General features: G+C 41.0%; 1 protein-coding gene across 1 annotated transcript in view; it reads left to right on the forward strand.

Moving 5' to 3' along the window:
- Window positions 1-18,912, forward strand: part of ttc27 (tetratricopeptide repeat domain 27) — a 110,249-nt gene that overhangs the window by 35,541 nt on the left and 55,796 nt on the right. Inside the window, exons 6-9 of the mRNA XM_034223051.1 lie at window positions 6,228-6,386; window positions 6,529-6,659; window positions 7,403-7,515; window positions 18,353-18,419. Of these exons, the coding sequence (XP_034078942.1) occupies window positions 6,228-6,386; window positions 6,529-6,659; window positions 7,403-7,515; window positions 18,353-18,419 (470 nt within the window). The remainder of the gene's footprint in view (window positions 1-6,227; window positions 6,387-6,528; window positions 6,660-7,402; window positions 7,516-18,352; window positions 18,420-18,912) is intronic.

Here is an 18,912-nt window from a genome sequence, read left to right on the forward strand (position 1 = left end):
TCTGGGTGCTGCCTTCACAGCTACATCACCCAGACATTTGTAATCTTTGCAGTGTTAGCAAATCTCTGCTGAAGACCACAATCTATAGACTCTCACAGACTGCCGCCTTTACCTATTCAAGGTTCTTTATTGTCAAACTAACATAGCTACAGATACCTCATTCACACCAACGGTGTTTCAGGGCCGGTTTGGAGCTGGAGCTTGAAAAGCACCGGGTTTTCCTGTTCACACCGCAGCGGAGCAGCATCTTAGCTCCAGAATCCGGTTCGTTTCAAGCACCAAAAAATTGTTCAGCTAGAGCAAAAGCACCGCATACGTCACGCTTACGTCGAGGCGGGGGCGGGGGCAGGAATCAACTCCTGAACAACAACCAAAATCCCGCGTTTTATTCAGTTTGTACACAACGATGGAGAAACCTAACAAGCAGCAGTGGTCCACTGAAGAGACCAGCTACCTACTGGGAATCTGGTCTTCCGAAGAGGTACAGAGGAAGCTGGAGCACAATCGGCCATTGTTGTTGTTGTCGGTGTCAGCTGTGAGGGGTTTCCGCACGGTTTGGCTTTATGAAGCAGGCACGCAAACGATGACGCAATGACGCAGCACCAGTCGGACTCTGGGCAGTGTAAAAAGAGCCGGAGCTAAACCGAAGAACCGGTTCTGAACCTGAAAAGCTCTAGCACGGAGCTTGAACCGGAGTTGCGTTGGTGTGAATGAGGTAAGAGTAATTATGTCGTTGAAAATCTTAGGTCACAGGCTTCTCCAACAATGCAACACAATAATACAGATAAGCAGACAATATTAAAACAATATTAAAGTATATTATATTGATTAAAAGTAATACAAAAAGAAAAATAGTTTTAAAAAAAAGTGGAATAGTGCAATACGAGTCTATATACAAGTTATTGGAATGATATATTAGATAATAGATAAATAATTACTAAGTAGCAGATGAATGTTATGAAATTGTTTCAGCAGTTCAGTTGTTTAACAGTCTTATCGCCTGTGGGATGAAACTAGGGATGGGTACCGAGCCCCGGTATTAAACGGGCCCCGGGGCTGAATTATTAAAGACCGTGGTACCGTTAAGCTCCAATGTTGGCGGTCTTTTTACGGTACTGGAGACATCTAAAAAATATGTCATATGTATTATTGCTACACAAACATTATATTGCAGTTTTAGTGTCGCCAACTACGTTTCTAATACGCACAAAGACTGCAAAATGCTTATATGCTTATTTTTAGTATTTTCGATCTCTCTCCCCCGCCTGCTTGCGAGGGGGCGGGGCAGTTTACACACACGCAGCTGCTACATGCAGCAACACACACACACGGAGGAGATGGCGGAGAGAACGCGCTCCGAGGTGTGGTTAAACTTTACCCTTCTCGATGCTCGTTGCCTAAAGTGCAATAAGAGTTTAACATGTAAGGGCGGTAACAAGAGCAGTTTGTCTAAACATTTAGCAAAAGTGCACCACATCCAGACGGAGGAATGCACCGGGTTCGACCGTCTTTCTAGCAGCTCTGTAGCTCCATCCACGAGTAACGTTTCCATGTCAGGTGTTATGTATGCTAGCAGCAACACACGGAGTTAACTACATTATACAAACATGGGTTAATGATTAGAGGTAACGGAGGTATTTATTTTGTTAAAGTTTCAGCTATTCTGTTTACAGTTTTCTCATCAGATTATTTAGTACGATTTGTTAAAACGTTGTTGTTTCTTTTGATGTGAAATATTATTTATTTTATTTAAATAAAAAGCAATCTTAGTTTTGTTCACAATTTGTTTAGTTAGTTTACCTTTTTTTCTCTCCAAAAGAACCGATAAAAGTACCGTTAAAAAGTAGTAGTACCGATAAAACCTTAACGATACACATCCCTAGATGAAACTGTCTCTGAGTCTGGTGGTTTTAGTCCGGATGCTGCGGTAACGCCTGCCAGATGGCAGCAGACTGAACAGTTTGTGGCTGGGGTGATGGGGGTCTTTTGTAATCCTGAGGGATTTCTTCCTGAGCCGCTGGGAGTAAAGGTCCTCCATGGATGGCAGCTCCGTCCTGGTGATGTTCTGTGCAACCAAGTGATAAAAAACAAGACTCATTTAATATGCAAGCAGTGAGGAGTCACCAGAGGCTCTTTGACTTGGCTCTCAATTTTCATGATTATTGAACATGGCACGAAAGACTTGAATGCCACTTCCTGTGTCCACGCTGATTGTACATTCCTGTAAACTAAGTCTAGCGACCATACCTCAATGTTTGCCAGACCAGGGTACCCTGCTGTTGCCAATAGGGGGCACTATACGTTTGAGTCAATATGTTATGTGGATTACCCTCTGGGCTGGACCCCCTATGAAATGAAGTTTGGGGCAGATTGGATGATGAATGCTCAATTTACTTTTATTTTAATGTTAAAGAAATGCATTTTTGCCACCACGCTTTTTACTGGTTACATTGCCACGCCCTTTGGATCATTCTGACCAAATATTGAAGTCAGTCGGATTACATCTTTAGGAAGATTTTGCTTAACTACAGAGCCTAGAAAGGGAAGGAAATAGAAAAAGAAAATTAAACTAAGTGTTCACCTTTTTGTTGTTTTCAAGCTTCCCTAGCCTCGGCAATGCATTGGTCACCAAAAGCTTTTTGACACATTTTCATCAAGTTTGTTTTTCAAAAATCCCAACATTTGCTTTGAGTCAGTATAGACAACAAGATGTCATTAGGCTGTTACTCTTGTTCTCTGTGAAATCTGGAGCAGATTCGACAATGTCCAACCTTTTGGAAAAGGGTACTCTTTTGCCAGCACATGCGTTCCACGGCTTACACAAGCATTTAACAACCATTCATCACAAAGGTCTTCAGATTGTGCTGACCACATTAGAATCTGTAGGGGTAGATTTATAATTACTTTACAGTCTGTATTTTTCAGACATAGACACATCACTCTAACCGTTGACAGTGGTCTTGAACACAGTACTTAAACAGGTCCTAACCCTGGTCCGCCCAGTAGTAGTAGTCAGATCGCTACTCCTGCTGATTTTAAAGCTAGGTCTGGATTGGGTTTCATCAACTTGAATGTGCGCAGTCTGTTAGGTAAACTAGATTTTGTCCGTATCTGGGCGAGCTCGACTGACGCTGACGTCATTGTTTTATCAGAAACATGGCTAAACAAATCTATTTTGGCCTCTGACATTGCCTTAAATGGTTTTAATGTGTATCGTACCGACCGGCCTAATAAAGGTGGTGGCGTTGCCATTTATGTTAAGAATAAGTTCAGTGTAACCGCTGTAGTTTCCAAATCTATCAGTAAGCAATTTGAATTTTTAGCCTTAAATATAGAAGTGGCAAAGGGTCAACAGGTCATGGTGGTGGGCTGTTACAGACTCCCCTCAGCTGTCAAAGACTCCTTGTCTTCGCTAGCAAATCTTTTATCGCAACTAGACTACAAGGAAATAGTGCTACTTGGAGATTTTAACTGGGACTGGTTAACTGCAGTGTCAGAGGATTTTAAAAACCTTTGTATCTCTTTAAATGTTACTCAGATTGTTGACAGTCCTACTCGCCCTAATATTAAGTCCCCAAATAAATCCTCCCTAATTGATCTCATTTTAACTAATGTTCCCTATAAATACTCAGCTGTGGGAGTATTTGCGAATGATCTGAGTGACCACTGTGTTGTAGCCACAATTAGGGACACTAAGGTCCAAAAGGTTAAACCTCGTATTATCATCAAGAGAGACATAAAACATTTTGTGGAACAGGGTTTTGTACATGATCTGTTTGGGTTTGATTGGGGAAAAATCGATTTGTGTGCTGATGTTGAGACTGCATGGTCTTATTTTTATCTTGGTTTTATGGAAATTATAGATAGACATGCACCCCTGCGTAAATTTAGAGTGAAGGGACGAGACAATCCTTGGTTTTCTGCTGAATTATCTATTCTCCTACATGAGAGAAACAAGGCCTGGGCAAAGGCTAGGAATTCAGGCTCAGAGGTAGAATGGCTGCATTTTAGGCAGCTAAGAAATAGCTTCACTTCAAATGTCAAAAGTGCTAAATCTAAGTATTATCTGTCAGTTACCACAAAAAACCTGAGCAACCCTAGAAAATTCTGGAAAGCCATAAAATCGATATCCACCGGTGATATCCGTAATGAGCTACCTCCGTGCCTTACCACAGTATCTGGCACTATATTGGATAGGGCCACCATACTAAATTGTTTTAATGAGCATTTTGTGTCCTGTGGCTCTCTGTTTCATTCTGTTTCTAATTCTGCTTCTCTGAACACCACAGTCGGTGACTCAGAACAATGTGGTCTGGAAAACCCTTTCAGTTTTACTCCTTTTACTGTTGATGTTGTTCGTGAAGTCTTAACCAAGCTAGATCCTAAAAAACCGGCTGGTCCGGACAACGTAGAACCTTTCTTTTTAAAGATAGCTGCAGATTTTATTGCTCCACCTCTTACTACTCTTTTTAACCTCTCCCTCAGCACGAACAAAATCCCAAAAGTATGGAAGTCAGCTTATGTCCTGCCACTACTAAAAGGAGGGGAGGCCACCTTATTAAACAATTATAGACCCATCTCTAAATTGTCAGTTCTGGCCAAGGTTCTTGAACGCCTAGTGAGTGAACAGGTAAAGGTGTTTTTATGTAACAATGACATCCTGTCTAAACATCAGTCAGGTTTCAGAAAGCAACATAGCACCATCACTGCCACAATGAAAGTGGTAAATGATATTACGAGTATTTCAGATAATAAGCAGAGTTGTGCAGCTCTATTTGTTGACCTATCCAAAGCTTTTGATACCGTCGATCATCGCATTTTGAAGCAAAGGCTGGTCAGTATAGGCATGTCCAGCCATGCAGTAGGGTGGTTTGTAAACTACCTCTCTGAAAGGTCCCAATGTGTTCAGTTTGATGGGCTGTCTTCTGAGTGGTTAAACATCACTAATGGTGTACCACAAGGTTCAGTTTTAGGTCCACTATTATTCTCCATCTACATCAATAGTTTAGGTGAAAATGTCGAAGGAGCAACCTTACATTTTTATGCGGACGATACCGTTATGTACTGTGCAGGTCCCTCGATTAACGAGGCTGGTGTTAAATTACAGGCTGTTTTTAACATTATTCAGGCTCAGCTCTCTGAGCTTAAGCTTCTTTTAAATGTGGATAAAACCAAGGTAATGCACTTTTCGAAAACTAAAGCTAAAAATACACCAGAGACTACTTTGGATATTGTAACTACGCAAGGAATACAACTTGAAGTGGTTACCTGTTACAAATACTTGGGTATCTGGCTTGATGACTGTCTCACTTTTAAACTTCATGTAAATAACCTGCTTAAAAAGCTGAGGGTTAGGCTAGGTTTCTTTTACAGAAATAAGTCCTGTTTCTCGCTTGAAGCCAGGAAAAGGCTAGTCACTGTGACCTTTTTACCTGTGCTGGATTATGGTGATTTGTTATATATGAATGCACCTGCCAATTACCTGAGCAAGTTAGATGCTGCGTATCACAGTGCACTGAGATTTTTGACAAATTGTAAAGCACTTACGCATCACTGTACCCTGTATACCAAGGCGGTTATGCCATCACTTACTGTACGGAGGCTCAGTCACTGGTACTTTTTCATTTACAAAGCCATGTTGGATAAACTACCATCTTATATCTGCTCCCTGATCTCTCTGCGAATTGAAAGTACTTATTGCCTGAGATCGCATGCTGTGGTTTTATTAAATGTGCCAAGTGCTAGGACTGTCTTAGGGAAGAAAGCTTTTAGATGTGCAGCTCCACTAACATGGAACAGTCTGCAAAAAGAATGGAAAATTACCAAGCTAGTACCACTACATGTTTTTAAAGCTCGGTTGGATGCTACAAAATCAGATGCTGTTGGTACCTGTACATGTGGTTAAATATGTAAATTGTAATCCCTGTACATTTTGCTGTATGATGTCCTTTTGTTGTTCTGTTGTTTATGTTTTTATGTCTTCTTGTGGAACCTACTGCTGCAGGTCTCCCTTGAAAAAGAGATCATTGATCTCAATGGGATTTTACCTGGATAAATAAAGGTTTTGAATTGAGGTCCAATAAAAGCTGACATTGATTCTCACTTCAAACAATCAGAATTATTTATTTTAACTGGGAAGACTAGCTGACCATCCAAACATTGTGATGTTTGATGATCTAAAATGAAGTTTAGTATTGATCTTATTGTGAATCCTCTGTCCTTCCCAGTGGTGAAGAGCCTCTCTCTGTGTCCGGAGCAGAGAAACCTGGCCATCCATTTCCACCTGGAGTGTGTCTACACCAATCTGACCTACTATAACTACCAGAGCGCCAAGGAACACAGCGAGAAGGCCCAGGAGCTCTCGGGGCTGAATATCAACATGACTGGTATGTAGCACAGGACCATCGGGTGGGGGTGGAATGCATAAGAGCAGCCTGTGTTACCTGGTAACCATCCTCCTGAACCCATTCTGATCAAACCTTAAAGATCCCAATTTGTTAAATGTATCAAATCGTTTCTGGTATCAAGGTGCTCTTGGCAAAAGGACCCACTTCCAGCAGAAGTATTTGGCTCAGCTCATCCTTGAGGTGAAGAGAAAGCAGGACCAGGCGGAGGATGAGGCCAGTGCCACCCCGACCCCTCAGGCCAGCCTGCCCAAGGTATGAGCTCTTGTCTTCCTTTTTCCTTGATGTTTTTCATACTGTTTGTACCACTTTGAACCTTTTGTCTGCCACCTGGAATGTCCCCTCCCAGCCAGCTGCCTGAAATCTCCCAGACATATCCCAGCCGCTGTATCAATATACAATATATTATCGTGGGGTTAAGCCACCCAGTAGTACGAAATGAAGCTCCTCCTTTACCAGCTACAACATTAAAGTGACAATCAAAAAATTAATCGGTCATTATTAAGGATGCATCAATACATCAGCACTACATTTGCAGATTCCCGCCCCATTCTCTGTAACTCGCTCATTTATAAAAAATAAAAAAAATGATCTCATGAGCAGATGGCAGGAACAGATTCAGTCTTTCTTTGGGATGTGATTTAAACGCTCAGGTTGAAGAAGATGCACAAGTGCAGTCCACAATGAAACACATGACCTAGTCCATTATACAGGTGTTTTTCTCTTTAGTTCTGTTAATGCATCTTTCCCTGGGGGATAATACATAGAGAGAGGGGAAATAGACATGTATCATGTATTCAGATAAATGCTCAGTATACTGATACTAGAACAAAAATGCTGTTAAAATCAACAAACCCCTCCTGTGTATTTATGTTTCTTTTCACATCCACCACCACCTTGCATTGACATTATCTAATGCCAAATCTAAAAAGTTGTTGTTATTGGTCTTTGCTGCAGTGTGTACACCGCTGACTGTGTGTGTTTCCATGTGCTCACAGGACTACAATCTGGGTGATGAGACCGTGCTGGATAAGATCAACCTGGCAGAGCCGGATCAGTATGAGCTGCCTGACCTGAGTGCTGAGGAGCAGGCCGTCCTGCTGGGAGTCTGGTAGGTCCTCCGCACTGTCTCTGAAACTTGAACTGATGTAATCAATGTTTATTTCAATCAATGTTTATTTATATAGCCCAATATCACAAATGTTACATTTGTCTCAGTGGACTTTACAGTTTGTACAAAATATCAGTATGACAATACGACACCCATGTAATAGTTTCTGCAAACTCAACTTGAATTTAAGGAGAAATTGTCTCCATCAGAAAATAATTTTTTGCTGTGTGAGGGTGATCATGTCGGAAATCCATCCCTTGGATCAGCTGATCAACGCTTGTTGTCAGATTTGTTTGCTAAAACACAGTCTGCTGTCCAGGCAAGGTAAGAAACACATGCTGTCTGCCCATACAAAAGGTCCATCTGTGTGAAAACAGAAAATACTGTCCAATGGTCTTTGAACGCATATATATATATTAGTGCTGTCAAAATTATCGCGTTAACGGCGGTAATTATTTAACGCATTTAACGCATGTGCAGAATGGCCCGCCCCATACGTGCCACCAGTGGCAGCGCCAGGGTATGGCTGGGGTAGGCTACACCCATACCAAGAAATGGCTTAGCCCCACCATGAAAAATGATGTTAAAGTAAGCAAAATAAAGACTGCCAACTCGCGCGGAGTAAATTGCACAGACAGCAGTTAGTAAGATTGATTTCAGCAGCCACGGTTTTGAAAACTTTTGTCACGTAGTGATCGTCTTCTCAATAGAACATCTTTGATAACGGCGTGGTGTTGTTGCAGGAAGTCCCGACGGAGAATACTTTTGCTGTAGTACAGGGGTGCACATAACTGGTACGCAGGTTATGTGCGTAATCTGAAATGCGTACCGTCACTTGTGTCACAAAGCGCATTTGCGTACCGACGTACTTGTGAAGCTTTTCCAGAAGGCGGTTAGATCACCGGACGACAGAGTCGGTCTCCGTGTGCACAGACAGGGCTGCTGTTAACGTCGGTCTGTACAACGGAATTGTGCCAAAACTACGCCAACCGGCTGCGGAGGGAGACTCCCCCCCCCCCCCCCCCCCTTCACTGGAGGTCTGCGCTAAAACAGCTGATCACAACGTGCATACTCTGTGGTCACGAAGTACTCCACTAGCCGCCACCGCCCCCCCCCCCCACTCTGTCGACTTTCCTGAAGTATTCCCGTTGATAGAAATCAACACGTAATGTTTTAAGACCCCACGGTTTGATGATTGATAGGTGTGTGGGTTGTCTTTCATTTTGACACGCAGAAAAATGTTATAATAAACATAGATACTGTATGTTAAATGGATATATCCGCCTTCTTTCATTTATCTTTCCATTCCCACAAAAATATACATAAATAAATGGCATATTTTGGACATAGTTCGAATGGTGATTAATCATGATTAATTAATTTTTAAGCTGTGATTAATCTGATTAAAAATGTTAATCGTTTGACAGCCCTAATATATATATGAATGCTGTCAAAATTATCGCGTTAACGGCGGTAATTCATTTTTTTAATTAATTGCGTTAAAATATTTAACACATTTAACGCATGTGCAGAATGGCCCGCCCCATACATCCCACCAGTGGCAGCGCCAGGGTATGGCTGGGGTAGGCTACACCCATACCAAGAAATGGCTTAGCCCCATCTTGAAAAATGATGTTAAAGTAAGCAAAATAAAGTCCGCCAACTCGTGCCGAGAATTGCACAGACAGCAGTTAGTAAGATTGATTTCAGTAGCCACTTGTCTGGAAATACCGAAGACCAGAAACGGTTTTGAAAACTTTTGTCACGTAGTGATCGTCTTCTCAATAGAACATCTTTGATAATGTCTTCTGGCCAATCAGAATCAAGATAACGGTGTGGTGTTGTTGCAGGAAGTCCCGACGGAGAATACTTTTGCTGTAGTACAGGGGTGCACATAACTGGTACGCAGGTTATGTGCGTAATCTGAAATGCGTACCGTCACTTGTGTCACAAAGCGCATTTGCGTACCGACGTACTTGTGAAGCTTTTCCAGAAGGCGGTTAGATCACCGGACGACAGAGTCGGTCTCCGTGTGCACAGACAGGGCTGCTGTTAATGTCGGTCTGTACAATGGAATTGTGCCAAAACTACGCCAACCGGCTGCGGAGGGAGACTCCCCCCCCCCCCCCCCCCCTTCACTGGAGAACTGCGCTAAAACAGCTGATCACAACGTTCACGCTCTGTGGTCACGAAGTACTCCACTAGCCCCCCCCCCTGTCGACTTTCCTGAAGTACTCCCCCGTTGATAGAAATCAACACGTAATGAATTAAGACCCCACGGTTTGATGAGTGATAGGTGTGTGGGCTGTCTTTCATTTTGACACTGTTAACTGTGATGGTTATTCTCGTGTCCAGGAAAGAGAAGCTTAAAAAGGAGACTAAATGGAGTCTGAGATGTTTTCAAATTGGTACTTTAATTAATAAAAAGCGTGGTACAGTCACAAACAGGATATTGTCCGACAGAAAAGCAGCTGTCTCTGGCCCTCGCTAGCAGAGAAAAAGAGGCCGAACCCCTCAGGTTTCGTTGTTTATATAGCCTCTCCTGGCTCCTCCCTGGGGGCCGGCTCTCCGACTATTTAATGTCCGTTGTTACACATATCACAGTATACAGACATTGTACATTCAATATATATCTAAACACTTCTTTTCTCCTTCTTAACTCTTTCATGACTTTCCATTCAACACATTCCAAACGCTGTAATCAACACTCCAAAAAATACAGGAAATCCTTCACAGCAATTCGATTTCCGGTCGCTCCGAATGTTGTGACATGCTACCCACATCTGTAAACGATAACGTACTCAAATAAACTGTACCTTCATTTAATATCCAACAATAATAATATCTCGACGTCTATAGTTGTAGTGTTGAAATCAGTAGGTTTCGGTGTGCAACATCATATCATATCGCTGCTAAATTCACCTCTATAGGAAATGGTATATTAGCCTCATGCTAAATGCTAACCGGAGGTGAAGGATTTTCAGAATAAAAGTCTAACTGGTTGTGCACAAGAACTTCTGGTTTTTCAGTATAAAACAGCATTTAAACTAAAAGTACATTTAAGGTACATTATGCCATCAAAACATTGATTTTAATTTCTAACAACACGCAGAAAAATGTTATAATAAACATAGATACTGTATGTTAAATGGATATATCCGCCTTCTTTCATTTATCTTTCCATTCCCACAACAATATACGTAAAGAAATTGCATATTTTGGACATAGTTCGAATGGTGATTAATCATGATTAATTAATTTTGATTAATTAATTTTTAAGCTGTGATTTATCTGATTAAAAATGTTAATCGTTTGACAGCCCTAATATATATATATCTATATATATATATATATATATCAGAGGTTGCGCTAGACTTTTTTGCTGCTCGTCATTTTGACGGACAGGATCGTAACATTTCCGTCAAAATCCATTATTACCCCTCGGTCTGTACACAACTGACGGGGGGGGGGGTGGCGCTCGTGAACTGTTAGCGCCGGTGTTATGCATGCCCACTGCACCTCGCGGGAGCGCGCCACAGCGTAAAGCATAAACTCCCAGACATTTAATGATTTGTACGGCAAAGTTAGGTCTGGAAACGATATCATTTCCTTTTTGGCGGCCATCCATAACAAGACATAACACCGGAGCCCTGCTGCGGGGAAACTTTGGCGCTGTTCTGAGTTTTTTCTAATCCGTCAAAATGACGGACTGCTTTCAGATTTTTCCGTCATTGTTAAAAAAAATCCGTCATAGATGGAATATATTCGGTTAACGCGACCTCTGCAGGGTGTCCGCGGGGGTCTTAAAAAGTATTAAAAGTTGATAAATCAATTTAGCGAAAATTAAGGCTATTAAAAAGTATTAAACGGCATTTTCCAAGGTATTAAGAAGGTCCACAGCAACGACAACATGAAACACCCTTTAATTTACTGAAACAACATGTCGGGAAACCCCCTCAAGGTGGCCCCATGCATAGCGTGCCATAACATGCTGCTTCTTATTTTAAGTTTCGTTGCCTTGCTCCGCTCTGTGGGGGGGGGGGGGGGGTTGTTATCTGCTGGTGGGGGTTGTTATCTGCTGGTGGACTACCTGAGAGATATACAGCAGGAGAACACGCCGTCCACCGCGGAGAATAAACAGAAGGGCAACCATGACAACCATGCTCCGGGGTCTTCTTCGCTGCTTTTGGTGTATTTTGTAGCGGCAGCAGCGCCACTTACAGGCCTGGCATATGTACTACAGCGTTTCCAGCGGTCTAGTGTGAACGGACACGTTAATCAATCGTGTGAACGGAAGACTTTTTTGCGTTTGCGTATGCGTTTTACTGTATGCGTCCTCGTGGGGCCGGGGTCTAAGCCAAACTATATCCGGTCACAGAGATCTGCTATTTTAAAGTAAGGTCAACACATATCGACCCTAAATATAGTCTATATTAAGAACGAGAAAAGTCTTAACATGTATATCGTTTTTTGTAAACATATGACAAATGTGTGAGGGTGATGACGTCAGAGCATCGTCCTATGTGACGATGCTATGTGTGGTATTTGCTCCTATATGGTATTATCCCGCTGAAGCTCACCAAAGTTTAATATATTTCATAGTTCAAAGTTTTGTCAATTGTTTTGTTTATTGGTCAAATACTGGTTTCTAATGGTTTCTGAGGAGTTTTACTGGAATGAAAGAGCACAGAGTACAGAAGCAACAAAGCAGAATACTGCATTAAACCTGACCTTCACAGAGAGGTTGAAGTTCATGTGGAGAGGAGGCTTCAGTAGTCTGTCTGCACTCTGTTTAGTTGTGCTATCTTACAATCAATATAGTAAATAGAACTCCAAGTTGCGATGAGGTCTTAAAATGTATGGAAAGGGTCTTAAAAAAGGTCTTAAAAGGTCTTACATTTGACTTCAGGATTCCTGCATATACCCTGCTCTGATATATATATATAATATTGTGAAGTTATTCTGGGTTTTGGCCTGTATTCAGTGTTTTGCCCAAACTTGAGAGGAACAGAGGACGCTTGGACAACTCAGATTCTTTCTTTTTGTCTTTGTTTTCTGCTCAGCAGTTATTTATAAGACACTTTTCATCAGATTCTCATCAGGTTGAAAACCTTCAAACCGAGGACAAACAAATGTTAGTTCACATGCAAACAAAATCACAAACATTTTGTATGCCTCATTGCATTATTTCTAATAATAATAATTCAGTCACATTCAATTTTCAGGGTATTATAATTCAAATGATAAATTGTGAGTTATTCTACAAAACATCATTAATTTAAATGAATTAATAAGAAAGTGAGTCTCATTCTCTACTTGAAACCAAGCAACCCAGAAAACCTCACTGAACACCATCTGCGCTGTCTACAAATATAAACTAACAAAACGGAGCGCACACAGACCACGCTGCGTAAAAGCCGTCGATTGGGCAACAGCACTCTCACACAATAGCCGCTTTCACACCGCAGGACTTGCCGTACTTTAGTGCCGGCACTAAAGTACCACGGCACTGAATCCGCCAGGGGGCTAGTGCCAATCGCATTCACACCGCAGTACTTTCCCTGAGGCAAGATTACACTGACGTCACTTCGTCTTCTTCTTCTCTGGGTTTACTGGCAGGCCGCAAAACCACTTCACGGCGAGTACAAAAAAAACGAGAGAAGAAGAACTACACGGGGGAGGGGGTATAAAGCCCACCCGCTGTATGAGGCGTTTGTTTACTGGTCTTTCGATCGTTACCACTCTTATTATTGTGGTCTTTAATTTTGTTATAGTCCTGCCTGAGTTTCTTTATTTTTACCCGGCATCCGTGTGCACTGTGCACGATTCCCAGCTCAAGTAGCTTTTGCGAACATCGCTCAAAACATTTGGAGTTGGGAACTGATTTCTGTAGAAGCTGCTGCATCCCGTCCTCAGAGTAAATTGCCAGAAGCACCGACACTTCCTCATCATTCCACCGCTCCGGTGTTGTAGTACGTGTGGTCATAACTGCTTTAAAGTACAAAAAAACTACTCGCTCAGGTGTGGATGTGGTTTTGTAGCGAGGAAAAAAATGGCTGCCTAACAAAAAAAATTCAGAGTCTAACGGGGCGTGGTTTGCAATTCGCCCAGCCAATAGAAATAGAATAGAAATTGGCACTCTTTTATCACCAGGTTCGTACCACCTCTCTAGCAGGGACTGAAAATGGCCAAAAAGAGTTCCCGGCACTAAGTAGTCCCGGCGGTGTGAACGCGACATTATTGGTACTAACGGAACTAAAGAACCAAAGTACCAGGGAAAGTCCTGCGGTGTGAATGCGGCTAATAAGGCAACAGATCAAGAACTTACAACGCAATAAGCAACGGAGAAACATACCAACGGCGTCTTTGCAGCCTCACACACACTGTCGCCAACTTCTCCCTCCGTGGCTTTGGGAACAAAAGATCGGCCATCATAATTCCTGCCCCTTTTGTTGCCGTGTTACCGGAAGCGGCATTAATATTTTTTAATAACAGCTCGCTTATCATCAAGAGAAGTAGACTACGCTATTCCAGTGGCGAGCCGTGACTTTTATACCTAGGCCCTCTGACCCCCCCCCCCCCCCTTCCGTCGAGTTATTACGTCACAGCGTATACTTCAGCGGAATATCAAAACAACGGCCCGGGGTGCAAAACGCATCAATGAAAGCGACCCTCTACCACATAAAACAACACCTGTAAATAACCCTATTTGTGTTCTTTGAAATTGAAAAGGATATTGCATTGTGTTTGTTACTTTCGTTGCAGTTGTATGTCTTAAGTGTAATTTGGCATGCTTTTATTTTGAAGGCGAGTTAACGCTGTTGACAGGAAGTTGTTGTTGCTATGGAAACAAGAAAAGTTTCACAGCGGGCGGAACTTGTCATAAAGTCCGCGATAATAACACCCACCCATTTAGAGGGAAGATATGATTGGTCAATTGTACTGTCATTTGACATTACTCTCTCGTTCAGTTACTATAGCGGGGCCCTCTGTGAATTCATAGCTGGACCGCCTGGACGTCCAACAGCTCCTCTCTTCACAGACTCGCAGAGACGAGCTTCTTTCATTTAACCCTTCACATTCCAACAGAAACTGAATAGGCAGATTCGAAGGATTTATTTCTTTGGAAATGTTATTTTAAATACAACTAAATCAAGTTATTTTGGTAAAACTAATGAAAAATATAACAAAAAAAAATCTTATTTTTTTTTAATGTTTTTAAATATTATTTTTGTATAATATCTTAGGCCCTCACAGAGGGCCTAGAGAGCCCTGACGGCTCGCCACTGCGCTATTCAAAAATAAAACGAATACCCCCATGGTATTGAACAATACTATCACAATAATAACCTAAACGAAAATACATATAAATAATTATTTATCCGTCCGTTTTTCTCAGATATTATTATTTTTCTTTCAATATTGACTTTCGTCTCGACAAATATGGAATACAACGAAAACATTTTGTGCTGTATGCTTTAAAAGAACCGGGCAAATTAAGGTAATGTTTGACCATTTCTATCAGTAAAAATGGTTCCATCCCTTTTTTAAATGGACACATTTAAACTTGACATTGGGATGAAAATCCTGCTGTATTGTCCACTTTTCAATCCTTTCTATTGTGTGAAATAGGAAAGAGGTGCACACTCAAACATGGCTTTATGGAAAAATAATTTAATTGATCAAAATATATCTGTGTAAATGGTATTGTGGGTTCGGATTGGTCAGCTGTGTTTGTGAGAGCAGTTAGCTCCTAAAGAATAATGCATACATATGCAACAATCATTTCTTGAAGCAAGAAAAAGTCTATGGGTAAAATAAGCAACATCTTGAAAAAACAAGAGATTATGTTTCACCTACTAAAGCAGCGTTCAGTTATTATGCTCCAAATATCTGGAACAAACTCCCTGAAAACTGCAGGTCCGCTGCATTTCTGACTACTTTTAAATCCAGACTGAAGACTTTTCTTTTTGCCGCTGCTTTTAATTGAACTATTCACATCTTAAACTGCACTGTAACTTTTATCCATGTATTTTTTATTTTAATGTTAATTTTATTATCTTTTCTTTTTAATGACTGATTTTAAATGCCATTTTCTTAATGTCTTTCGTTTTTTGTAAAGCACTTTGAATTGCCTTGTGTTGAAAGGTGCTATATAAATAAACTGGCCTTGCCTTGCCTTACTACCAACTTGTTTGTAGTGGTGATTTTATCCAGGAAAGGGTTAATATAAAACAATGAATATAATCTGGATCCATTAGCTTCACAGCAAATCTGATTAATTCCCATGATGCTGCTGGGACTGCACAGGTCAAGTGAAGGCCACTGAAGCGGTCACACAGATTATTAGGAGATGATTGATGAGCAGCGGCTCTCCTTAATTAATGGCAGCTCCACATACCTGCTTTCTTCTCCATTATCAAAGGGAACTCATGTGTAGGCTTACAGAGAAAGAACATAGCAGGTTCATGCAATATATGAAAAGAAAGCTCTGAGTATGTGCTATCACCTTGTGGACACACAGCCGGAATAGGGGGGAACTTTGGGGTTAATTAAAAACACATGCTAAGCTTATATACTTGTTTCTATCTTCAGAGCAAAGGAAAAGGTGGGATCAGGGAGAATCAGGGACGTGCGTATTTCAGTGGAAAAGCATTTAGAAGATAAACTGAGTCAAATGATTGGCAGTTATGCACAGAGCATCAATGAAGCTGGTGTAAGTAGTTAGATTGGTTCAAATGGTTCTTCAATAAAATGATCAACTGAAAAATATAAGTGAATATGGATGGTGTAAGGGTAACCTGTGACTTTAATAAGTGTCAGCAACAGTTTGAGTGTCTGAAGGAAGTGGTCACTTTGACCGAACACACAGTGCTCTCAGGAATTTGAATTACCTCGTCATTGTCTGAGGGTCTTGTATTAATGAGAGCACATCGCAGGATGTAATTACTTCATATTACATTTTAGCCAAGGGCTTAAAAAGTTAAAGAGTCCCCGGTCAGCTCGTCCTCTCCAAGCTCCTTTTAACTCGGCGATGTGACCTTGTCTGGATTTTCTTTTGTCCTTCTCTGTAGTTCTGGGCATATCCTCACACACAGGATTGGAGCTGTGACATTTGGTACACATATTCAATGAATGCACAAAAATGTAATTTGCTAAAATTCTAACAAATCTTTAAAATTGACCAATAAACATTTCTTAATTCATCAGTTGGTTTATGTGTAATTCACAGCACGTGCTTTGGCAACATCTTCTACTGTGGGAAATGACGCCATCTCTTTTGTCTCTTGAGAAAGCATTTGAAAGTGACGGAGGCCAGAGTTTCCGTTAGCCAGAATTTGACCGGTAAAATATGCTGAAGACCGGCAAATCCAAATCTCTCCGGTCAAAATAATTTCCACTTAGCACAATACCGCATCAGTTGCGCCACTTATGTGACAGACAAGAATAGTATGTGGCAGACAAGAATAGTATGTGACAGACAAGAATAGTATGTGACAGACAAGAATAGTATGTGGCAGACAAGAATAGTATGTGACAGACAAGAATAGTATGTGGCAGACAAGAATAGTATGTGGCAGACAAGAATAGTATGTGACAGACAAGAATAGTATGTGACAGACAAGAATAGTATGTCTGAATAGTATGTGGCAGACAAGAATAGTATGTGGCAGACAAGAATAGTATGTGACAGACAAGAATAGTATGTGGCAGATAAGAATAGTATGTGGCAGACAAGAATAGTATGTGGCAGACAAGAATAGTATGTGACAGACAAGAAGAGTATGTGACAGACAAGAATAGTATGTGACAGACAAGAATAGTATGTGGCAGACAAGAATAGTATGTGACAGACAAGAAGAGTATGTGACAGACAAGAAAAGTATGTGACAGACAGAAGAGTATGTGACAGACAAGAATAGTATGTGGCTCCGTTTATTATTCCCGTGTTATTATTCCCACTATAATTTGTTTGTTTAATATCAAATCATATCAATTTGTTTTAAAGCTCAATAAATAACAAAGAAGACCGTTGACCGGCACTTTTCTCATTTTGTCCGGAAGATTTAAACTTTAACGGACATGTTGACCGGCAACGGAAACTCTGACGGAGGCAGAGACCAACGATACAGAGAAGAAAATGTCCGATACATTCAAAAACATTAAATAACAAACACATAGGTCAAATTCCCTTCTGTTAGCTTTGCCCTCGCTCAGTGTGCTAATGTCGACTCCACGATAGAGCCAGTCATGTCCGGCTTCATTGATCCATCACAAAAGGAGAGAAAACGCACACAAAGTGTTTCTAAATCAACTTGTCATTGGGCCTTTGTCCCTAAAAACAAACAATAATTTGCCACCCATTTTGGCTAATACAAATGAACCAAAATAAGCTTTATTTTCATATATATTAAAAAAACTATTTTATCGTTTATAAATAGTTTTAAGTTGCAGTTCTAGAAAGATCTTTGCATTGCCATAAATGTGGACATACATTCGAGAATCGATTGTAATAAGTTTGATCTTCTGAACAAAATACAAACAAATACTAGGACCTTCTTTTGTGAATAAGTACCTTCAAAACTAATTACATCCTTTCAGCTGTATTTTGCAGGAATTGCAATCAGAAAATGTTATTATGCTATTAAGCTAAACCTACATGTTAATCCTCATCCTACCTATTAAACATTATCATTTCAGTGTTATCATTTTTATCACATTAGAAGCTGAGGTAAGAATGTATCTTGACGCACAGTCACAGAGCTGCTGGAGAAACTGTGGACTCTAGTCTGGTTTCAGGATGTACCAATGGTTGACTGAGTGTGTTGTCTTGCAGCACGGACTTCCAGAAGAACAACCCCGTTCACAAACTGACAGCAGAGGAACTCCTGGCCTTCACATCCGTAAGTAACTGTTCATCATGGTTGTGATTTGTTATTTACCATTGCAGTTACAGATATTAGGTTTGTGACGGATTGACTTGTGTGTGTGTGACACTGTCATGGCTGGTGAGTTGCTCAGGAAGAGGGAGGCACAGTGTTTGGTGTGGGTATCTATGAATTACCTCATCTTGTTGCTTCCTTTGCATTGTTTTCCGACCAGACAACCGTCGCCACCTACTGCCTACCTTAATAAACCTTCTCCTAACAATCGCATAACAGCTGATTTGCTCTTATGACAGTGTTTCAAACTCTTAACTCCACTTTGATTCTCATTAAAGGAAACAATATACATGTATTAGCTTACGTAATGAATGTGTTTAAACATAGGGGGAAATAATAAATATGTCACACTGTTGCTCACTACATTAATCATGTTGGCTTTGAGACCTTCATCTAGTCCAGTGGTTCTCAAACTTTTTGTCAGGCCCCCCCTTTGGAGAAAAAAAAAAGTCGG

Source organism: Gymnodraco acuticeps, unplaced genomic scaffold, assembly GCF_902827175.1.
Source record: "Gymnodraco acuticeps unplaced genomic scaffold, fGymAcu1.1, whole genome shotgun sequence".
Taxonomy (NCBI): domain Eukaryota; kingdom Metazoa; phylum Chordata; class Actinopteri; order Perciformes; family Bathydraconidae; genus Gymnodraco; species Gymnodraco acuticeps.